Genomic DNA, 22,108 nt, shown 5'->3' on the forward strand with positions numbered 1-22,108 from the left:
AGGCTCCTACTTCACACCTGCTGCCAAGCACACTCGCTCCGCTCCCCCAACAACGGCACAAGCAGGCATTACTCATCCATTTTCACAGCTATGTAAACTCAACTGTAGGAAGTTAAATAACTTGTCTGGGCTCATACTTCTGGTATGAAGTGGAGGCTGGCTTCAAGCCCAGCTACATTCGCCTCCAGCGCCTCTTTCTTTCCAATCTTCCACAACGCCTCCCTAAGCAACTACCAGGGGCTGACCGAGCAATTTCTGTGGCTGTCCCTCGAGCACATTTGTTTGTCTCTTTGTAGGAACCTCTCTCCCCACCTCTTCTGAAATTGTTACCTTTCTTTGTAATCGCATAAGGGTGAATTTAAAGAAAAATTTCAAACAGTGTCACTCTCTTTTACAACTGGTTTCAGCTTTTCTTCTGATCTTCATATATGGGGATGGAACTAGCATATTGATTTTTTGTTTATTTATTTACTTGACAGAGAGAGATCACAAGTAGGCAGAGCGGCAGGCAGAGAGAGAGGGAAGCAGGCTCCCTGCTGAGCAGAGAGCCCCATGTGGGACTCGATCCCAGGACCCTGAGACCGTGACCTGAGCCAAAGACAAAGGCTTAATCCACTGAGCCACCCAGGGGCCCCCAGCATATCATTTTAAATGCTAAAAATTGTATACCTTTCTTTTTGCACTTAATGATACACTTGAACATATTCCTATGTTTGCACATCATCATTATAATTACTGATTTAACAACCACATAAAATTCCATCAGGTTGACATACCTCAATTTCTTGAACCATTTCTCCTATGCCAAATTGTTTATAACGTTTCCCTAATATAAGTAATGTCACAACAAACTTCTATTTAAACGATTTTATTTTTACGTGATTTCTACACCCAAGGTGGGGCTCAAACCCACGACCCTGAGATCAAGGGTTGCACGATCGACCGACTGAGCCACCCATGTGTCTCTACAATAAACTTTTTCACATATGTATGCTTTTTCCTTTTACTGGGAATTTTCTTTAGGCTAAATTCCTAAAAGTATAATTACAGGACTAAAGGGTTTGACTGTTTTATGTGTGACCCCTATTCCTAAATCTTGAGCATGTGATTTTCAACCTTCTCCTCCTTTTATAAGCATAATCTGCAAAAGCCAGATTCAATTTGTAGCTTCATTTCCCTCACGTTTGATTGGGCACTGGGGTCAAGTGGAACAGCTCACACTCAAACTGCTGCCAGTTACCGAATGTAAGCTGGACTTCCTCAAAAATTCTTGTGTTTCCCATTCAAATACTAGGCCAGAAAGATATAAAATAATTTCATGTGTTAGCAAGGGTATGAAGAAATAAACACACCAATAAATTTCACTGACTATAAACTGGTATATTCTCTAAAAGGCAGTTTGGCAATATATAGAAAAGGCTCTATAAATGCATATATGCCTAATTTATCCTAAAGGGGGAAAGTCAATGATAGGTACAAATATTTAGCTGTAAGCTATATCTATAGCATTTCTTTTTATTTTTTAATTTAAATTCTAGTTAGTTGACCTACAGTTCAATACTGGTTTCAGGAGTAGAGTTCAGTGGTTCATCATTCACGTAGAACACCCAGTGTTCATCACAACAAGTGCCCTCCTTAATGACCATCTCCCATCTAGCCCACGCCCCACCCACCTTCCTCCACGAACCCTCAATTTTTTCTCTATCATTAAGAGTCTGTCATGATTTGTTTCCCCCGTCTCTCTTTTTTCCCCTTCCAAATGTTCATCTGTTTTGCTTCTTCAGTTCCACATATCAGTGAAATCATATGGTATTCATCTTTCTCTGACTGACTTATTTCGCTCAGCATAATATCTTTTAGCTCTATCTACATCATTGCAAATGGAAAGATTTCATTCTTTTGATGGCTGAGTAATATTTCATTTTATATATATATATATATATGTATGTATGTATATATATATATATATATATATATATATATATATATAATGTAGGATCAATAATTATGAAAAGATAAATATAGGAAAAGAGCAGCATCACTTACATGACCCTCCCGGGGTCATGTATATATATATACATATATACACAGATAATGTATATATATATATACACACATATACACATAAAATGTGTGTATATATACACATACACATAAAATGTATATATATATACATATATACACATATATACATAAAATGTGTGTGTATATACACATATACACATATAATGTGTATATGTATATATATATACACATATATACACATAAAATGTGTGTGTATATACACATATACACATAAAATGTGTATATATATACACATATACATACATGACCCCGGGAGGGTCATATAAGTGATGCTGCTCTTTTCCTGTATTTCTTTTCATAATTATATATATATACATATATATATATGTATATATATATATCTCACATCTCCTTTATCCATTCATCAGTTGATGGGCATTTGGGCTCTTTCCATAGTTTGGCTATTGTTAATAACGCTGCTGTAAACACTGGGGTGCTTGTACCCCTTTGAGTCTGTATTTGTGTATCCTTTGGGTAACTATTTAGGAGTGCTATTGCTGGATCATAAGGTTGTTTTATTTTCAGCTTTTTGAGGAACCTCCGTACTGTTCTCCAGAGTGACCGCACCAGTTTGCATTCCCACCGACAGTGCAAGAGGGTTCCCCTTTCTCCACATCCTTGCCAACACCTGTTGTCTCCTGTGTTGTTAATTTTAGCCATTCTGACCCGTGTGGCATGGTATCTCATCGTGGTTTTGATTCGTATTTCCCTGATGAGTGATTCTGAATATATTTTCCTATGTCTGTTAGCCAGTTGTGTGTATTCTTTGGAAAAATGTCTATTCATATCTTCTGCTCATTTCTTAATTGGATTTTTTTGGTTTTGGAGTGTTGAGTTTAATAAGTTCTTTATTGATTTTGGATACTTCCCCTTTATCAGATATGTCATTTGCAAATAGGCTGCCTTTTAGTTTTGTTCATTGTTTCCTTCAATGTGCAGAATCTATAGCAGAATCTATTCCTTATAATAGCAAAAATGGAAATAAGTGTATGTCCAAAAAAACTGGAATTGGCTTAAAAAGTTATGACATATCTGTATAATAGGGTACTATGCAGCCATTTAGAATTATAATCAGATGTGGGGTGCCTCAATGGCTCAGTCAATAGATTGTGCAACTCTTGATCTGGGGGTTGTAAGTTTGAGCCCCACACTGGATGTAGAGATTCCTTAAAAATTTTTTTAATAAATAAATAAATAAATAAATAAAATTATAATTGTGCATGATATAATACATTAATGACACAAACTCAGGCTCATAATATACCTAATGAAGAAACAAGTCACAAAAATGGAACTTACTATATTACCTATTTATGTGAAATAGATTGATAAAAATAGCTATAGAAACACTCCAGTTGTTAGTAGTATTTCTACCCAGAAAGTGTTTAATGATTTTGCCTTTTTATTTTTTACACTACAGATATTATTGCTTTTGTAATTTAAAAAAAAAAAAAAAAAGGTGGACCTTTTTTTCTTATTTAGACCACTTTCTGAAGCTGCATCTATACAAAAAATTTTTCCCTACTCCATCCAGCTGGGACAAGGACAAAAAGAAGTGTCTGCATCATCCTCTAGATTCTATGTGTGTTTCATCGTCCATACATGCAAATATCAAGGAAATAGCCAAGGGATTAGAAATGTATGATGCTGAATGTAAGGGAAATCCCCTTCAATATCTCATTCAAAATAACAGTACCCCCAGTCCAGCCAAAGAAGTGAAGGTGACTCAACCTCTCTACCAGAGACTGGGACACTTCTCCCTGCAGAAGTAATGGGGTGGGGGGAAGTAAGGATAGCAAGGAAGAGACACCACCTGCCCTTCCCATGTTAGTTACCTATTGCTGTGTGACAAGCTACCCTCAGACTCATTAGCTTAAAAAAGCAAACACGTGTGACCTCACAGTTTCTGTGAATCATGGATCTGGGAGCTTCTGACTCAGATCACTCATGAGATGGCAGTCAAGCAAGGACCGCAGTCATCTGAGGGCTCGACTGTGGCTGGAGATTCTATCCCAAGCACACTCACAGTTGGTAGCGGTCTCAATAGCTACCGGGTAGGGGCCTTTTTTGTTTTTTTTGTTTTTGTTTTTGTTTTTGGTTATTGATTATTAGTTATTATAACCAGAGTCTTGCTCTGGTTATAATCCTACAGGAACAGGGTTGGCCCAATATAGCTTACTACTCAGTTACAGGGAAGTGAGGGGGATTTCAGTCCCTCAAGGCCTAACATCAGGGTTAGAAAGCCTCAAGGTCACCCTCACCTGCTTCAGGCCTCACATATGCCTTCAATCCTGGGCTGCTGCTCCCTGCAGGACAGGCTGTGCCTCTTTCCTGCCTCATCCCACACACTTGCCCCAAGGCTGCCCCACATTCACATCTTCTGCCATGGCTTCCTCTTCACCTCCTTTTCCATCTCTTATTTCCAACAAAAGTTACAATCTCCATATGCCAATCCCCAAATTCTAGACCATGATCAAAGGTATCAAGTAAAATGAAAGGTAGAATTTTTAGAAGAATTAGTGTGGCCATTGAGAGTCTTTTAGTGACTCGAATGTAAGATTGCTGTATACTCTCAGGGCTTACAGCTGAGTATTTACTACCTTTGTTAGCAAATAAATGCATTAAGAGTTGGAGGATACATTTAAGCCTACTGGCCCCAGTTTGGCAAAGTAAAATTCAGCAACTCTCTGATGTTTCCCCCATCCCTGCCCCATCAAAAACAAACAAACAAACAAACAAAAAACCCAAAAACAAAAACAAAAAAAATATCTGACCTGTGAAATTGTGCAGTCTGGGGACCCACAGGTGGGGCCAGTGGTGCTATTGTGTTGTTTGTACCGTTGGTACCATGACTATTCTTCTGCCCTGATATCAGAGGACCAAGTAATGCATACCAACTCTAAGATGTCCACATCAGGAGGCTTGAGCCACGTAAGAAATAACAGAGAAGAATCTTATGTATTAGTTACAAAATGTTTCTAGAAGTAGAAGATTTATAATGGTGAAGAAGACTTCTTAAAGTTCTGGAAAAGTCCGAGGGACCCGGTGGTATCCTATACAGGTTAATATGGTAAAGTCTATGTTAACATGACAGGTAAACACTATATGGGTCAGGACTCTCCCAGTGGCCAAGTGACAAAAGCTTAACTCATATTAGCATAGATAAGGATGCAGGGACTGGGAGGCAAGGATTTGAATGCCATCAGAATTCTTTCTCCCCATCTTTGTCTCTGCTCTTCTGTATTTTTGGATTCATTCTCTCCTACAGAGAGCTTTCTTCACACAACAATAGACATGGGAGCCCACCTCACTGAGTTCACAGTCAAAAGACTCTATGGCCAGAGAAGAAAGGGTTCTGTGAGGTCCTGTGAGGAATGTCCCACATTAGGACTCTGTCAGGTGACGGGTCCCTCTCTACACCAATCATTATAGCCAAGAGGTCAGCTGTGTTTACTTGATTCCCTAAGCTTCACTTCCTCATCTGTAAAACAGGGATATTATTAACACCAACCACAAATTGTTGCTGTGAAGATTAAAATAATTCGCATGAGATAGTGCATATAAAGTACTAAATTCTGTATCCGGCTCAAAAGTCTATTGCCTATTTTGGCAATCATTAATGTTCTGTGATCAGCTCAACATGGAGACCAAACCACAATATCTGGTCTTCTATGCTTGCCAACACTCTCTGATTCCTACAGCCAGACTGGAGTTGTGTCAAATAATGAACATAACATACTATAAAACCACACATTCAGGAAGGTGTGGGAGGGTCAGCAACGGCTGAAACCAGAAACACTTAATTTAGGACTTAAAGGAACCTCCATGATATCTCACCTAATACAATTGTACCCTCATCTGGTTAGATAGAGGCAGAAAATATAAATCAGGGCCCAAATCCTGTTGCTATGACAATCTAGTTTTAGCAGTTGTGGATTTGCTTTTGTTTCTTCCATCTGTAAAATGGGGATAATGATATTCCCCTTCTATTCCCACCCTGGGGTGTGGAGGGACTTAATGAGGAGCTGTTGGTAAGCTGCTTTGAGCTCCGCTAATGAAGCTCTGGGCAAGCACTCACATTACTACATGGGCCCTTCATGGCCATGTGTGTTTGGCGTAAGAAGTGGGTTGGCTTTACTTTAAAGAGCTGCCAAGAAATATAGCCTAAATGGTCTTCTTCAAAACTGAAATTAGAACAGAAAGGTTGGCCCAGTTACTGCCTTCTCCTAGTGAGACCTCATGCCTCATCGTGTTGATATCACTTCCTTATGAGCACCACACATGGGTACCACAGACCTACCATCACCTTGTTTTATTTTCGCTCTTCTTTTTATCCTCAGATCAAGTACCATCTCATTCCACTGGGGCGTCATTCTCTCTTCACCACAGATGGAAGGTACGGTTGGATAATGTAAATTCTGGATGGATGACCATTGTGCCAATATTACACGAATCATTTGTCAATCATATCTCAATGAAACTGGGGGGAACCCCAAAATAGGAGGAAAGGAAATTACATACTGTAGAGAGGTAAATGGAAAAACAGATTTTTAATACTGTACTGAAATGACAATTAAATCTTTAAAAAGGCATTACCCCAGTGGTATACCAGGGCTGGGCTGGTAGGGTCATGTGAAAACTGTGAAATTTTTAGGAGTTTTTTGAACTAGCTATTAAATACAGCCATTTTAAAAACTAAATTATATGCCCCTGCCATTTTTTAGAAGTATATTAAAAACAAAGCTCATAAATTCTCAAAACTTATCATTTACAATAATTTGACAATTACATTTTCAAATGAGGTCCATTTATGGCCATTGTAGCTCCATGGAGGAAATGTAGTCCCCGACTTCGGATGTTTTGTTTGAAGACTTTTTGACTTCATGACGGTACGAAAGCAATTCTCGTTTAATAGAAGCCAGACTTCAAATTCTGAATTGTGATCTCTTCCTGGGGAGTGATATGCCGGCAGTAAGATCCTCTCTGTGGTGCTGGGTGGCAGCTGAAGCTTTCAGTCAACCATGTGAGAATGAGGGTCAACAACCCACCCGCTGACAACTATTCTGTCCTCAGAACGACCACGCTGATTTTCACTTTCAGTACAGTATTCAATAAATTACATGATATATTCAACATTTTATTATAAAATTGGCCCTGTGTTCAATGATTTTGCCCACTGTAGGCTACTAGAAGAGCACATTTCAGGTAGGCAAGGCTAAGCTATGAGGATCAGGAGGTTAGGTGTCTTAAATATATTTTCAACTTACAGTATTTTCAACTTACAATGGATTTATCAGGCTGTAACCCCATTGTAAGCCAAGGAAGAGCTGTATTATATAATAATGTGCCACTTTGCATTTCTTCCCATCTGCATGTTCAGTGATGTCCTTTCAGTAGCTTGAAATTAGCCACAGTAGGAGTATTTATACCACAGAAACTGGACTGCTACAAATCAGGCGCTCCCCTTCCCCCAAGAGCCAGTTGCCAAACATTTACTAGCACACCCTGTCTAGACCCATAAGGACAAAGCAAAGACAGGAACGAAAACAACAGCAAACGAAAAATGTCAACAATATTCTGGAAACTAAAAAAAAGCAGATGAATAAGATGTAATTAATTTAGCAGAGAAGGTAAAGCCAAAACCTAGCCCACAGAAAAGGAAGGCTGCGAGAAGCAAGCCAGCTACACCACAGAACCTTAGAAACTGAAATTGATTCCCTCTGTGCAGAGCACTGGTGCAGGTGTGCTGAAATTTGTGCAAGAAGCAAAGAGACTCCCCACATTCCTTCCTGTACCTGTGCACCCAGGCCACCGTCCCTGCCTAGCCCTGGGAGAAAAGGGTGGATCAGAGATCATCCGGGCAGTGGGCACAACTGAGAGCTAGCATGTGACACATGACTGAAATGGGATTCAATGAGTCTGCATTTTGGATGGCAGGATCCCACAGTCCCCTTCACCCTCTTGGCTCCCAGAACACTGGCAACGAGGCGTATACCCCACAGGCAGAAAAACAGATGATTCAGTTGTAGGGAAGCGGACTATTCCAAGAGAAAAGACTTCCAGAGACTGACCCAGCAGGACCCCAGTGGGATATCCAGATCACTGCAGAAACACGGACAGGGAGCCCACTGGTCAACAAGCTTCACCCATGCACACAGCCCTTCAGTGCAGTAGAAAATGGCCTGACATTAGAGGAAAGCCTCTAACATGAAGAAAAAATCTTTCCAAGGTCGAATAATATATCCAGACAAGCTATCAAGGGCAAGAGCGGCATAAAGACATTTACAAGCTCTCCCACCATTTACCTGCCATAGGCCTTTCTCGGGAAGCTATTGGAGATGTGCTCCATCAAAGAACCAACCAAGAAAGAAGACAGGAGCTCCAGATAATAGGGGATGCAATGTAGAAAAGAAGGCAAGAGAAAGCCCAGGATGATCCTGAAGGGAGGCTCTGAGATTGCTAAGTAGAGTGGGCCTGGTGGAACCAATGCTGAGTTTAGAGAAGGAAGACAGCTCACCAAGACATTACCAATGTGTCCACTACACTTGGGAGAGCTTGGGGATCAATTACTCATTAATATCCCTCCAAAATTACACAATTAAGTAGACAAGGCAATCACTGGCTCCAAGGGGACAAAGATGTCCCAGAGCAGACATATGGTTATAGTACACTGTGAACGATAGTCACATAGTTAAAATAATGCAAATACTGAACAGTGATTTAATCAGAAACTTCGAGGTCCCCTAATTCATAATATTCTACGATGTACATATTTTTCACATTTTAACACCTTGAAAATCAAACTGAATCTTGTAGTCAGCATGAATAAGAAAGCGTTGAATCATAGTGTACTTGAAAGCACTTTCTTTCTTTTGTGGTGATTCATCAATAATGCTACATCCTGGAGTGCCTGGGTGGCTCAGTGGGTTAAGCCTCTGCTTCCAGCTCAGGTCATGATCTCAGGGTCCTGGGATTGAGGTCAGCAGGAAGCCTGCCCCCCACCCCCTGTGCCCACCCCATCCCCCGCTTGCCTCTCTGCCTACTTGTGACTTCTCACTCTGTCAAATAAATAAATAAAATCTTAAAAAAAATTTTTTTTAAATGCTTCATCCTATAATGGGTGGTAGCTAAGATGGGAAGAAATATAGAACCTCTGTCCCAAAGTGAGGGAGGAGTGTCAGTAGCTGTATGGGGGGTGGGGGTGGGAAGAGCAAAACCCTCACCCTAACTCTTCCACAGCAATGTCAGTAAGTGAGTTCTAAAACTATATTATCCAGAGTAATCGCTGCAAGCAGCCGGAGTACAACTAAACTCATAGATAGCCGCGAATCAGTAACTAGAGATAGGAATGGACAGGCCAGGGCGCCTGGGTGGCTCAGTGGGATAAGCATCTGCTTGGGTCATGATCCTAGAGTCCTGAGACGGAGTCCCGCATCTGGATCCCTGATTGGTGGGGAACCCGCATCTTCTTCTCCCTCTGCCTGCTGCTCCAATGCTTGTGCTCTCTCTCTCTCTCAAACAAATAAATTAAAAAAAAAAAATTTTTTTTTTAATTAAAAAAAAGAAAAAAAAAAAAAGAACAGGCCAGAAGGCTACTGTGTTGTGATTTCTTTGGAAGTCCTGTAAACATGTGACTGCTTAAATTCTTCAGATTATATATGTACGTATTGAAAGGGAAAATAATATGTATAGAATAAAAGTAATAAAACGAAGCTCTCTACTTCAAGCCTCCCGGGGGCAGAAGTTTTCAGACTGTTACAATCCAAAGGGATCTTTATGGTCTCCCTTTCAGGACAAAGGCTCCAAGGCGTCCCCTCACTCTCGTGATCCGGGCTGGTCTTCAGTGGCCCGGGCTCCCGGTGGGGGGTGGAGGAGCGCACCTTGGTTTTGGGTGCTTCTTTGGGCAACTCGGCCGCCGGATTCTTCATTCTCAGGAGATGAGACAGCCGGCCTGGGGGGAAAGTAGAAACCGCGGCGCACAAGACACGTTTTTCAAACGCTCGTGTTACCCCGAGCTCTCTAGAATGAGAAAGGAAGCTGGCGGTTTGGCAGGTGTGGAAACCCTTTCCCACAGACATCTGTCGGCGGTTCTGGAAGCCTAGCCGCCCCCTCCCCCCGCCCCCACCCGGCCACCCCGCTCTTTACAGAGGAAGAGCCCCGGATTCCCGAGGAGACGAGGCATCCGTTCCGCCGGCGCGTTCCAGCCCCCTGGCAGCAGAGGGTGAGAAAGCCCGGAGAAAGCAAGCCTCGTCCTGGCAAAGCGAGATGCGCTGGCACTTCGGGTGTCAGACCTCCCCGGGAACGTCCTCGGGCAGACGGGCGTCCGCCTGCACCCCCGGGATGGTCGGGCACCACGTGACTCTGCACGAGAGCGAACTCTCATCTACAGTTCTGCCCCCCTCGGGGGGAGGGGGCTGCCCGTGGGACTAAGCACTTAGGGGGCGCAGGCCGGTGGGAGAGGCTCCCAGGACCCTCCCCCCATCCCCCCCATCACCCCCCCACCCCGTCCCCGCTCCGAGCCCGCCCAACCCCCACCGCCCGCGGGCAGCTCGGAGCCTCGTGTATGGATGGGAACAAGTCCGCACTGGTGGGTAAACAGCCACAGCCCCCGCCCCTCCCCTGGGTCCCCCCCACACCTCCCCGCCGTCCCGCAGCCCAGCAGAGGGCCTCCAGGAGCTGGCTCTGGAGATGAGGCTCTGATTGGCCAGACCCGCTTGTTAAATATTTTAAATATCACTCCCTGCCCCCGGATCCATCCGTGAGAGGCCAGTAAGCTGACTTCCTGCCGAAGCCCCTCCACCTTCCTCTCCCTGCCTCGTTCGCTCCCTCGCCCAGATTTTGTTAGAACACCAAGGGAGTGTCGCTGGCAGCCGAATGTCTTTTTTTTCTGTGTGCAAGAGGAGAAGCCCTTTCCTCATTCCCTGGGGGACCCTGGTGTTCCAGACTGCAAGGAAATTTTCCTCCGTGCCTCTTCCTTTTACTTCCCTAACTTGTTTATCCTGATGAAATTAGGTTAAAATGGCTAGGGAGAGCATCCTAAAGGGGGGAAATAAAGTTACTATAGGCAGACGTGCAGCCTGAGGGCCATGTGTGCTGAGAAACAGCCAGGGCCTGGGTGATGTGCACACCCCCAGCTTGCTGGAGGCTTCTGAATATCCACATTCTTCAATCCTGGCTGCCAGAGGCCCTCTTTCCCTCTTCCTTCCGGGTTTCCAACCCCTGCAGGAGAGGGATCCCGTAGGCCGCTGGTCTGGCCCTGGGCACAGACCCCTGGCCCCAAGGATGTTCTGGCTCCCTTTATAGAGCTGTGGGGAGGAGACTTGTGTTTCCCCTGGAGGTAGGAAGCTGAAGGAGAGGCAAGTTCAGGTGTCACTAATGCAATCAAAGAAGGGCCACTTCCCCCACAAACAAGCCTTCGGCACTCCTCAGACTGCATCATAATCTGGAAGCAGTCCATTCTGTTGCATCTATCTCTTTAGAAAACATTCTCATCTCTCAAAATTGTAAGACTCGGGACAATGGAGCAAATAGTCTCTTTGGCTTTTGTTTCTGTTTTGCTTGTTTGGTTTGTTTTTAGATGAAATCAAAGGCAGGCTGCAGAGTGGAAAGGGTCAGCCCAGGAAGGATGCAGAGTAAATCCTTAATCCCTCTGGCTGTCATCTCTTCCTGAAATGAGAAAAATACTTACTGCCTGCCTACCTCAAAGAGTTGCCATGAGTAACAAATTTAATCCAGCTGCAAAAGGCCTTAAAAAGTATATAAAGGAGCCATGTGAGTTTAAGCGGCACTGGTTTTCTCTTTTATTCCAGCAAATGCGTGACCGCATATAGGGGACACTCGTGCAGTAAAGTCAGGGCAATACCCACTTGGCAAAGCTTGCCTCTGCACACTCAACCTTGGTTCCCTCCTGGTCCACACCCACGTGAGGTCCTTCCCTCCCCAGATAACCCACTCTGAGATATTGTCACCAGATAGCCACTATGCTCCCACTGGGTGCTTAGGACAGCGTCTCCCCGGGGCAGGGGTGCATGTCTGTGAGGCCTCCTTCCCAAGTGTGCGGGCTTCGTTGCATCAAACCGCACAATCCTGCTAGCTTAGCTGGAGGTTCTGGATCCGCCGGAGGAAGGGGTAAGACCAGATGACCAGGGGCGCAACAGGTGTAAAGAAGCACTGGTTTAACCTGTAGGAGAGGCCATCCATCAGTTTAAGAGGCCCTGGAAGAAGTCCGGAAAGGCCTGCTGTAGTGGGAAAAAAACTAAAGTATTTTGCACAGCTTTAAGAGGTAGAACCAGGAGGTCCTGTGCTAGGATTTAAGAGGTCAGATTATTTTAAGCCATCTTTATCATTTTCAAGTGTACAATTCAGTACTGTTAAATATATTCACACTGTTATACGACAGATCTCTAGAGCCTTTTCATCTCGCAGAACTGAAACTCTATACCCACTAAACACAAATTTCCGGAGCACCTGGGGAGCTCAGGTCATGATCTTGGGGTCCTGGGATCAAGTCCCATACCAGGCTCCCTACTCACTTCACATGAGTAGAATCACACCGTGTCTGTCCTTTTGTGACTTCTTTCACCAAGCATAATATGCTCACATCCACCCACGTTGTAGCATGTGACAGGATTTCCTTCTCTTTTAAGGCTGCATAATATTTCATTATGTGCATATATCACATTTCATTCATTTCATTTATTCATTGACATGTGGGTAATTACCCCCTGTTGGTTATTGTGAATGAAGGTCTAATGAACATAGATGTACAACTCTCTCTCTGAAATCCTGCTTTGAATTCTTTTGGATACATACCCAGAAAGTGGGATTGCTAGATCATATGGTAATTTTATTTTTAATTTTTTAAGGAACTTCCATACTGTTTTCCATATGGCTGTGCCGTTTTACATTCATACCAACAGTGCACGAGAGTTCCAATTTTTCTGCATCCTTGCCAACAATTGTTCTTTTCTTTTCTTTGGATAGTGGTCATTCTAATGGGCATGAGGTGATGGCTCATGGTAATTTTGACCTACATATTTTTGATGATTAGTGATATTGAACACGTTTTTATATGCTTGTGGCCACCTGAATATCTTCTTTGGAAAATAGCCTATTTGGGTCCTTTGCCCATTTTTTAATCGGGTTATTTGGGGGTTTTGTTGTTGATTTATAGACATTCGTTTATATGTTCTGGTTATTAACCCCTTATCATATATATGATTTGCCAATATTTTCTCCCATTCCGTAGGTTGCCTTTCCACTATGTTGATTGTTTCCTTTGATGCAAAGAAGATTTTAAGCTGGATGTAGTCTCATTTGTCTATTTTTGTTTTTGCTGCCTAAGAAGACATATTTTTTAAAAGATTTTATTAATTTGAGAGAGAGACACAGCATGAGAGAGAACACAAGCAGGGGGAGAAGAAGAGGGAGAAGCAGGCTTCCCACCGAGTAGTGAGCCCAATGTGGGGCTCAGTCCCAGGATCCTGGGATCATGAGCCCAGCCAAAGGCAGATGCCCAATGACTGAGCCACACAGGCATCCCAGAAGACATATTTTTAAAGACGTTTTTTAAATGATGTATTTATAGGGCAAAAAATTTCGAAAGAAAAAGGGGGTTGGGTAGAGAGAGACAGTGAAAGAGATGTATATATACATATAAACATACCTAGGTATATTCATAAATATATGCACGTAAAATTCTCATGTCTACTGGAGACCCAGTCTCACAGTTTTCTTTCCCAGAGGCAAGCACAGTTGCCAGTATCTTTCCAGATAAAACCTAAATATACATACGTGTGTATCCTTTTTTTTTGATTCTATAAACCTGATACACATTACTGAGCCACATTCTTTTTTTCACAAATCCACAGGGCCGGGGCAGAAGAGTCCATGTAAAGACTTCCCTGTCAGTACGTGAAAATAGTTGAATTTTTTTAACAGCTGCCTGATATTCCACAGAACAGATACTCCATAATTTGTTTAATCAGTCCCCTGGTTAAACATTTAAATGACCTCCAGCCCTTTGCTGTAGTGAATATCTTCGCACACACGTCTTTGAGCCCAGGGACTATATCTATAGATACAGTTATTGTAATATATGTTATATATATTTATAGATAGAGGGATAGATAAACAATATAGATATTGTTAAAAGTGGAATTGCTGGTCAAAGGCTCTGTGCATTTTCAATTTTGATAGATAGAGCCACATAGAGGGTTGATTTTACCCCAAAGTAAGGAGGGATTTTGTCAACCAAGACTGTCCAAAGTGTGTGCTCGTTTATGAGGTTGTAAGTGTCTGAAAAAAATCAGGACCAGGTTACAAATCAACTTGTCAAGGACACCACTGGATATATTCAAGCATTGTAAACTCATTGACCACAAAATTCCTTCCAACACCGACAGGGTGGCTTTCTAGTAATAGGAATGGCCCAAGAGACTCAACATAATTTTGTTGCATACTGGTCAATGGTAAAGCATGATGTTGGCTTGACATTGGCATTGGGAGATCCACGAAGGATGCACATTAATGCAACACATGGCAAAAGACATCCTTGAGTGAAGCAGTTCTCTAAGTTAAGGGCTCCCCATGGTACGTTTGTACCTGTGGCCCTCAAGCAAGTGGTTAGAAAAGATACTTGGAGGAGCTCCTTCTTGTCCTTTCTATCCATCATCACTCCCACTGGACACATCCAGAACACCACATATGGAAAAGCACTCTTTAGCAGAGGTCGCCAGAGTGCTGTTTTGTTGACAGCCATAGGTCGGGGTCCACAAAAGTAGGGCCATGACACACTGGTGTGTTGTAATGTGACGGGGAGTGTACTTACTACTCTTGCTAATTAAAGATCCATGGTTTCTCAGGGATGGCAAGTTCCCTGCCTTATGTCCACTCATTTAATTTCCAGCAGTTGATTTTTTTAGAAGCTCTTTCCTATAGACACAGAACTGAAATATCTTCTCTTATTGGTTTTAGTTCTTCCTTTTGGAGCCTCCAAATACAAAATTTTTCTTCTTCTTCATTCCAGACCTTCCAGAACAGCCAGTAGAGGCGCAGTCCGTCTTCTCCTCCTTGGGTTCCTTCCCCTCGTCTTCCAACCATTTCTTATGTGTCATGTTTTCCAGATGTTCACTGTCTTAATTGCTCTTTTTGAACACCTCCCAAGCAGTCAAAGGCCTCCGACAGCGTGCTTCCCAGAACTGGGCCTGATCCTGGCCAGGGAAGGGTAAGATGGAATCATTTCCTTGTTTTTCTACACTTTGTTATAACAGTGGACATGCCAGAGATCTTTGCTTTGGCCTGTTATACAGGCCTTTCCACTTTGGGGGTTTTTATAAAAGCACCCTGATTTCCTTTAGGGAATTTACCCTCCCCCCATTCTGAGAAGTCTTGAGGGCCTGTCAAAGATTCTCCCTGAGCCCCTCCTACTGGGAGGATACTGGCGCTTAGAACCCAATCTGGGCCATGCAGACTGGTTCCTAGGGTTTGGAGTCTTTGAGAGAAGGAGAGAAAACACTGCAGCTTAGAAGTTCTGATGGGGGAACAGAGAGTCTGTCCATTCATTCTTGCTAACAGCCTTCTTTCTTCCTGAGGCCGGGCTCCTCAGCCTCCACCATTACTCCAGACCTTTCCAAAGTCCTCTTCCAAGTAAGTGCACCAGAATCTCTTTCAACTGCTTGTCACCAAAAAACTCAGACACCATCAGAATTTACCTTGTTCTGCCCCAGTCCTGGTGGGGGCCTCACTGTGGGCCTCACAGACTCCTAAATCTGTTCCATAGGCTGTTTGCATTCAGGACACTCTGACACTAAGTGAGTTTGGTTCTTCCCCCACACCAAACAGCTCTCCACTTCTCCAGACACCAACTAGGTGTTCTATGATTTAATTCTAACACTGTTTCTCCGGAATTACTATGGAGCTCCCAACCTCAGGGTTCAGTCCCATAAAGCTGTCCCCACGTCAGCAACCAATGGCACATCCTGGGGCCCTCCCAGTGGCTGTAGAGTTGAGAGGTTCCTGCAACTCCCTTCTCAGTTTCAAGAATTTTCTGTAACAGCTCACAGAACTCAGGTTTATTGTGAAAGGCATTATAAAGGATACAAATGAACAGTCAAATGGAAGTGATGCATAGAGCAGGGTATTGAATGGAAGGAGGCCAGGGTTGTGAGTCTTCTACACCCTGGGTGTGCCACCCGCCCGCACTCTGATGTGTACACTGACCAGGAAGCTCTCTGAACACCGTTGTTTATGAAGGGTTGCATTACTAAGGATGACTGATTAAATCATTGGCCATTGGCGATTACTTCCACCTCTAGTACCTCTCCCCTCCCAGGTCCGGGGATTGAGCTGAAAGTTCCAATCATTTTATCACAGAGTTGGTTCCTTCCGGCAAACAGCCCCCAGCCAGAAGCCATGAAGTCACTTCATTAGCTGTAAGCTCAGGTGTGGTTGAAAGGGGCTTGTTATGAATAACAAAAGAAGCTCCTGGCACTCCTATCATTCAAGAAATTCCAAGGGTTTAAGAAGACTCTGTTCCAAGAACCAGGCTTGAAGACCACATATACATTTCATATTAGATCACGCTCTCACACACAAGGGCAGCTCATTTTGTACTGGGGAAGTTGCTCTGGGACAAAAACACAGCCTTTGAGGACCCTCTGATCTCTCTTACTTGTTCCCTTCTATCAAAAGATAACTGCATGTTGATTTGGCTATTTTACCACCAGTCTTTGGCAAAAATGTGAAGCAGCTAATTATAGCCCCTGTGTGTTGGCTACTTGCTCCACGCCACCTCTCTGGAAACTCAGCACTCATGGAGGTTTTCCAGATGGCCGATAAGTCACCGCCCGAGGTTCAAACCCAAACCTCCCTCTGAAGCTGGGGAGAGATAATGAGATTCCTTTGTGATTCACAGCCCATGGGGACTCAGGAGAGAAAGATGTGTGTCCAACTGTTGCCAAGAATATGGGAGGAAAGGGGCAAAGAAGCAATCAGAAGACGCCACCTACTCATTAAGAGTGATACAGCTAGAAATGGAATCATGGAATCACCCGAATGTTGAGGCGCAGGTTGAAGGCATCCGATTACCAGTGAGGCAAAGACCTAGGTGGGGAAGGCTGCTCCCAGCCAGGTGTCCTTCAGCATCCTGAGCACCGGACATCAACACAGTGATGCCCACCCCACATGCTAGCATCCCCGTCTCACTGCACTCTCTTTCCTACTCAGAGGTTGTAGGAAAGACCCCCTCCCCTGCATCCTCACCGTTGCCTCCTCACCCCACTTTCCCCTCCTGGCTCCAGCAGGGACAGCTCTTCGGGAGGGAATTAACAGCATAAGGAATCCGACATGCCCAGAGAAAAGACAAACATTGTGGGAAAATGTAAGTTATATTAAGATAAATTTAGATATGGCTTTTACTGGAGGGTTTTTTTTTTCCCTCACCCAGATTTGGTAGCTCTAAGATCCTAATTTTATAACCTTGGTCATGGGGAGAACCTCGACTGATTCCTATCACTTTAAACAGCCTTTTATAGCCTCAGCATCTAGAGTACATTTCCTCTTCTTTTTCAACATATCACATTTCTTGGCAGAGCCATCTAGCAGAAAGCACCAAAAATTTTATAATGAGGATCAAATCAAAATTTCACACATCAGATTTGTCTTGTAGATTGTTTCTTCCTGCTACATCTTTCCCTATTCTAACTTTATTTTAGTGGCCGACAATTTTAAATTTCATCTCGGCATGGTTCAATCATCTTCTAGGTTTTTGTTGCCAAAGGGCATTTGCTCTTTGCACTGACTTTAAAGTTGCTACATTGAAAGACTCTGCCAGTGTAATCACTCAGGAGCTCGGCTGTGTTCGGACAGTTGTCACTTCCCACTCGAATTCCGGTGGGGGGGGTGAACTCCGCAATGGCTACCACTCTCTTCCGGTCTCAGTTTAACTTGGCTTCTCGCTAAGATTTTTCCATTTTAAAATGTGTGCTTGCTCTTGATCCCAATGTAAAGGTCGTTGGGGATTGCCTTTAAGGAGTCAAGATCAAGTTCAAACCCAAAATACCACAAGGCACTCTGCAGGGGCCACAGAAGGACCCTCTCTCTTAACGACCCCACCAGGCCAGGAGGCCCAAGTGGCCTTTGCCTCTTCAGCTGAGTCACCATGGTCCCCCAAACATGCTTTTTTTCCCCCCTGAAAACACTCTCCTGGCTCTGCTCAGTGACTAACTCCATCACGAATGTGACCCAGTTTGTTTGGCAAGATGTGATTTTTTTTTTTTTACTCACGCTGCTTTTCCTGGTCACGACTCTCTCGCAGGCATTCAGCGACTCCCTCTCGGCACCCGGCTCGCCTTGCTGCCCAGCTGGATGGATGGCTTTCTCCCCAGCTGTTCCCTTTGCAGCCCACCCTCCTCTCCCCGGCAAATCCATATTCCATTTGCTTTTCTGAAGCATTTGGATACCTCCAGAGTCTCCTTAAAATAGACAGATAAACACTAATCTCCAAGTGAAGTTGCAGGGCAGAGCCCACAGATTTGTACCAGCTCAGTAATTCGCTCTGGAAGGCAGCTGGAGGAAAAGCAGAACAAGTCACTGTGTACACGGCACTTTGTCATTTACAAAGCATATTTAACTCACGTGGTCTCATTTAATAATATATGTGATCACTCATGGCGCAGGTGTAAGTGGTCCTTCTATTTTTCAGGGAGGAAACCAAGGCTCAGAGAGATGGACTTGTCTGCACAGAAAGGAAGAGGGCCAGCTCTTGAACCTGACCTTTTAAAAACTGCTGTATAATTTACATTCAACAACCGGTGCAGATCATCGTTGTTGTTTGCTGAATTTTGACAGATGTATATGCATGTAACGACCTCCCAAAAAAGATACAGAACATCTCAATGGCGCCTCAGTGGCACAGTTAAGTGTTCAACTGTTGATTTCAGCTCAGGGTCGTAAGTTCAAGCCACAGGTTGGGTTCTGTGCTGGGTGTGGAGCCTACTTCAAAACAAAACATTTTTATCACCAGAAAATCCCCTCGGGCCCTTTCCCAGAAAACCCTCAAGGCCCTTCCGATTTCTGCACCAGAGATTAGTTTGCCTTGAACCTCAGTCTTCTGACTCTCAGCTCTGCACCCCATCACACCATGTGACCCCTTTGACATTACCGGAATGGACCCTACGGATCGCACCTGGCTGAATTTTATGGACACAGGACTCTGGGAAGCCGGGTCATGGTCTTTCAGCTGAAAAAGCTGGTTGGACCTCAAGTCTTGCAGTTTCTGGAATGTGTGGAGAACGATCCCCAAACTCCATAATGATCCCATCTCTCAAGCATACCATGCAGTTAAACTCACCGCCCTCGGGCCTCAACAGTACTTCTGGGACACAGGATTACTGAAGGAAAACTGTTCTAAGGTGTAAGGGAGAGGGATGGAATCCAGGTTTGGGTTGAAAACACCAGCCTCCAGCCCACATTTCTAGGACCGCCCCTCCTCAGCCTTGACCTCCCCCACAGTATCTGCGGCCACCAGCTACACGCAACACGCTGAATTCTCACACCAGACTCTTCACTTGACTTTTCATGCCCGTCAGGCACACGTAACCTGTAAACGAGGAGTTCTGCAACTGAAGGCCTCCATTTTAGGGGGGAAAAAAAGACAAAAGAAAAAAATAATAAAAGCCATTTCTCTGGCTTCCAAGGATAAACGGTAAATGGTGTTAATTGCTGAGTCACGTTCAGGAGCGTCCCACTGGGCTTTCATTAATGAAGGGATTCATAATACAATTAACCTTATCTGCTTATCTGCCCACACTTTTGTGCCAAACTCTGTTCACTCTAGCAGGTTAACTGGTTCCTCCTGGATCTTGTTTATACACAGCAGAGTACTGGTGAATGTTTAACGGGCTGATTCTCGGGGAGGGGGAAGAAGCCCTCATTTGCTCTGGATGGTGAGAGATTCGTGGGTGGTCCTGTCCCCTTTGCCTGCTCTCCCACATTCTCCCATAGTGGTGTTCCCTTTTCAAAAAATGTTATACAGGTGAGAGTTTGCAAGGTGTTCCTTTTGCTCCTGGGTTGGAATCTCCCACTCAACCTGCAAAGTCACTCTGAAGTCCACAATACACATAAACTAGCCTGAGATGAATTCCCACCCACCCCCATTCCGGGGAAGCCGAATGGCCAGCCTCCACCTTTCCTTTCTTGCCTCGGTTAACAGCCAGCCTTTAAAGGCTTTCAGAATCTAACCATCCAGCTTGTTTTCTTGCCTTCTTTTGTTTTTCTCTTTAGAAGACTAGCTGCAGAACAGCACCAGCGTGCCATCATTTCCTGCTCCCAGATGAACATCACCAGCCATGCACCGAGGAAAAGGATGTCAGGAAGGGGCAGTGGCCTCAACAGGAGCCAGGAGCACATTCTAGGGCTAATCCATCTTGGGGAGGCCCGCCCCTCTGCCGTCACAGTCCTCATCTAGAAAGCCAAGAATGGAGAAGGGAGGCCGGGAAGTTTGCAGGTTCATCAGCAAGGAGTCCCATGGTGGAGAGATGGCTTTTGTTTTTTACTTTGGGCCAGCCTGGGAGGGGGCTCCTCGCTCTGCCTGCATTTACTGCTCAGCACTGTTCTCTTCAACTGCGTTAATTAGCGCTCACCACATCTTATGCCTTTGCTCCTTCTTCCCCCAGAACTTGACCTGATTCCGCAGGACCTCTCCCAAATTCGTCTTCATTTCCTTTCTGCTCTCGCTCTCTGCTTTCTGCCCTGAGTTCTGATTTCTGCCCCTCAAGGGCTGGCATGACATTTTTTAAGCCCTCTGATGACTTCAGACATTTCAAATAATTACCCAAGCTTCCTGTCTTGGTCAGCTCAGGCTCTTTCCTGCTGTATGTTTCTCAGATTCCTCATACACCACTTTGCTGACTGCAAGGCAGAGATTCCAAGACTTCGGAGAAGAGGTCCCCGCCCTTGGTGACTTTGTAATCTAGGAGAGGGAATGAGAATACTATCTCCGCTACATTGACGACTTTCTTTCAGGTGGTTTCTCTCCTGGGCCTCAGGATAATCCTTGATAGACAGTAAAGGGATTCTCATTTTACATATGCGGTGACTGAGGCTCAGAGAGGTTAAGGAGCTCACCAAGGTCACACAGTTGGTAAACGGTGATGGTAATTATGATTTGAAGGTTCTAGTTCAAATGATTCCAAAACCCAAGCCCCTTACCACAGAGGGACAGAGTAAGTACCCAAATAAAAATAATACAAGGGAGAAAGTGCCGATGGCAAAACGAAGCCAAATTTAAGGGTTGGGTGATTTTAGAAGTTGGAGATAGGAATCAGAGGCGCTTCTTGAAGATCTTTTCTTTGTGTAGTGAGCTCCCTGGCCCTGAAGGTACTCAAGCAGAAATCGGAGCCATGGTGAGCGGTGCTCTGTGCCTGTATCTGGAGGAGGTCTCTCTCCATTGTGACACCTTTGTCCTTGGTATAATATGCCTTTAGCAAACGGCCTGTGAGCAGAGCCTAGAAGCAAGGCTTTTTGGTGGTATAGACTAAGGAGAGAACATGTTCAGGGTAGAGAGAACCCAGGGACCAAGTCTCCAGAGCTAGAACACACAGGGGCTGCTTTTCATTGTGAGCAGGGTTCTCAGATTCCATAAAGCTCACCCATTACTTGAGCCAAGAATATACATATATATTTATATTTATATTAACACAGTTGCTGTTTGACAGTTAAAAAAGAAATAAATGCCATTGAAGTCAGTGGTTCTCAAGGATTTATTCCGTAAGCTGGACTCAGGGGTTCTACACTCAAAATTCAACAATTGCAGTTATCACCAGTTTTTGGGGGGGATGAAATTATGCTGTTGTCCCAAAGGTACCACAACTTCAATGTGCTCAACTGAAATTCGTCTCCTAGATTTTTCTTAAGATTTTAGCAACTGTTACCACTTGTCTGCCAGTGAACACTTATATGATAAAACAAATAAGTGAGCACAGCTAACAAAAATTAGCAGAAAAACACAGAAATCACCAATTAG

At 44.1% G+C, this 22,108-nt stretch overlaps 1 protein-coding gene across 1 annotated transcript; it reads left to right on the forward strand.

Moving 5' to 3' along the window:
- Window positions 1-6,968: 6,968 nt before the first annotated feature.
- Window positions 6,969-20,762, forward strand: LOC309848934 (uncharacterized protein; the record flags this gene model as incomplete). The annotated part of the gene is made up of 4 exons (XM_082700948.1): window positions 6,969-6,974; window positions 10,160-10,306; window positions 15,210-15,310; window positions 20,368-20,762. The coding sequence occupies 4 exons, from the start codon at window positions 6,969-6,971 to the stop codon at window positions 20,549-20,551; spliced, it is 438 nt and encodes a 145-aa protein (XP_082557074.1). The 3' UTR covers window positions 20,552-20,762.
- Window positions 20,763-22,108: the final 1,346 nt, after the last annotated feature.

This window comes from Mustela nivalis, assembly GCF_964662115.1.
Source record: "Mustela nivalis genome assembly, chromosome: 15".
NCBI classification, from domain to species: Eukaryota; Metazoa; Chordata; class Mammalia; order Carnivora; family Mustelidae; genus Mustela; species Mustela nivalis.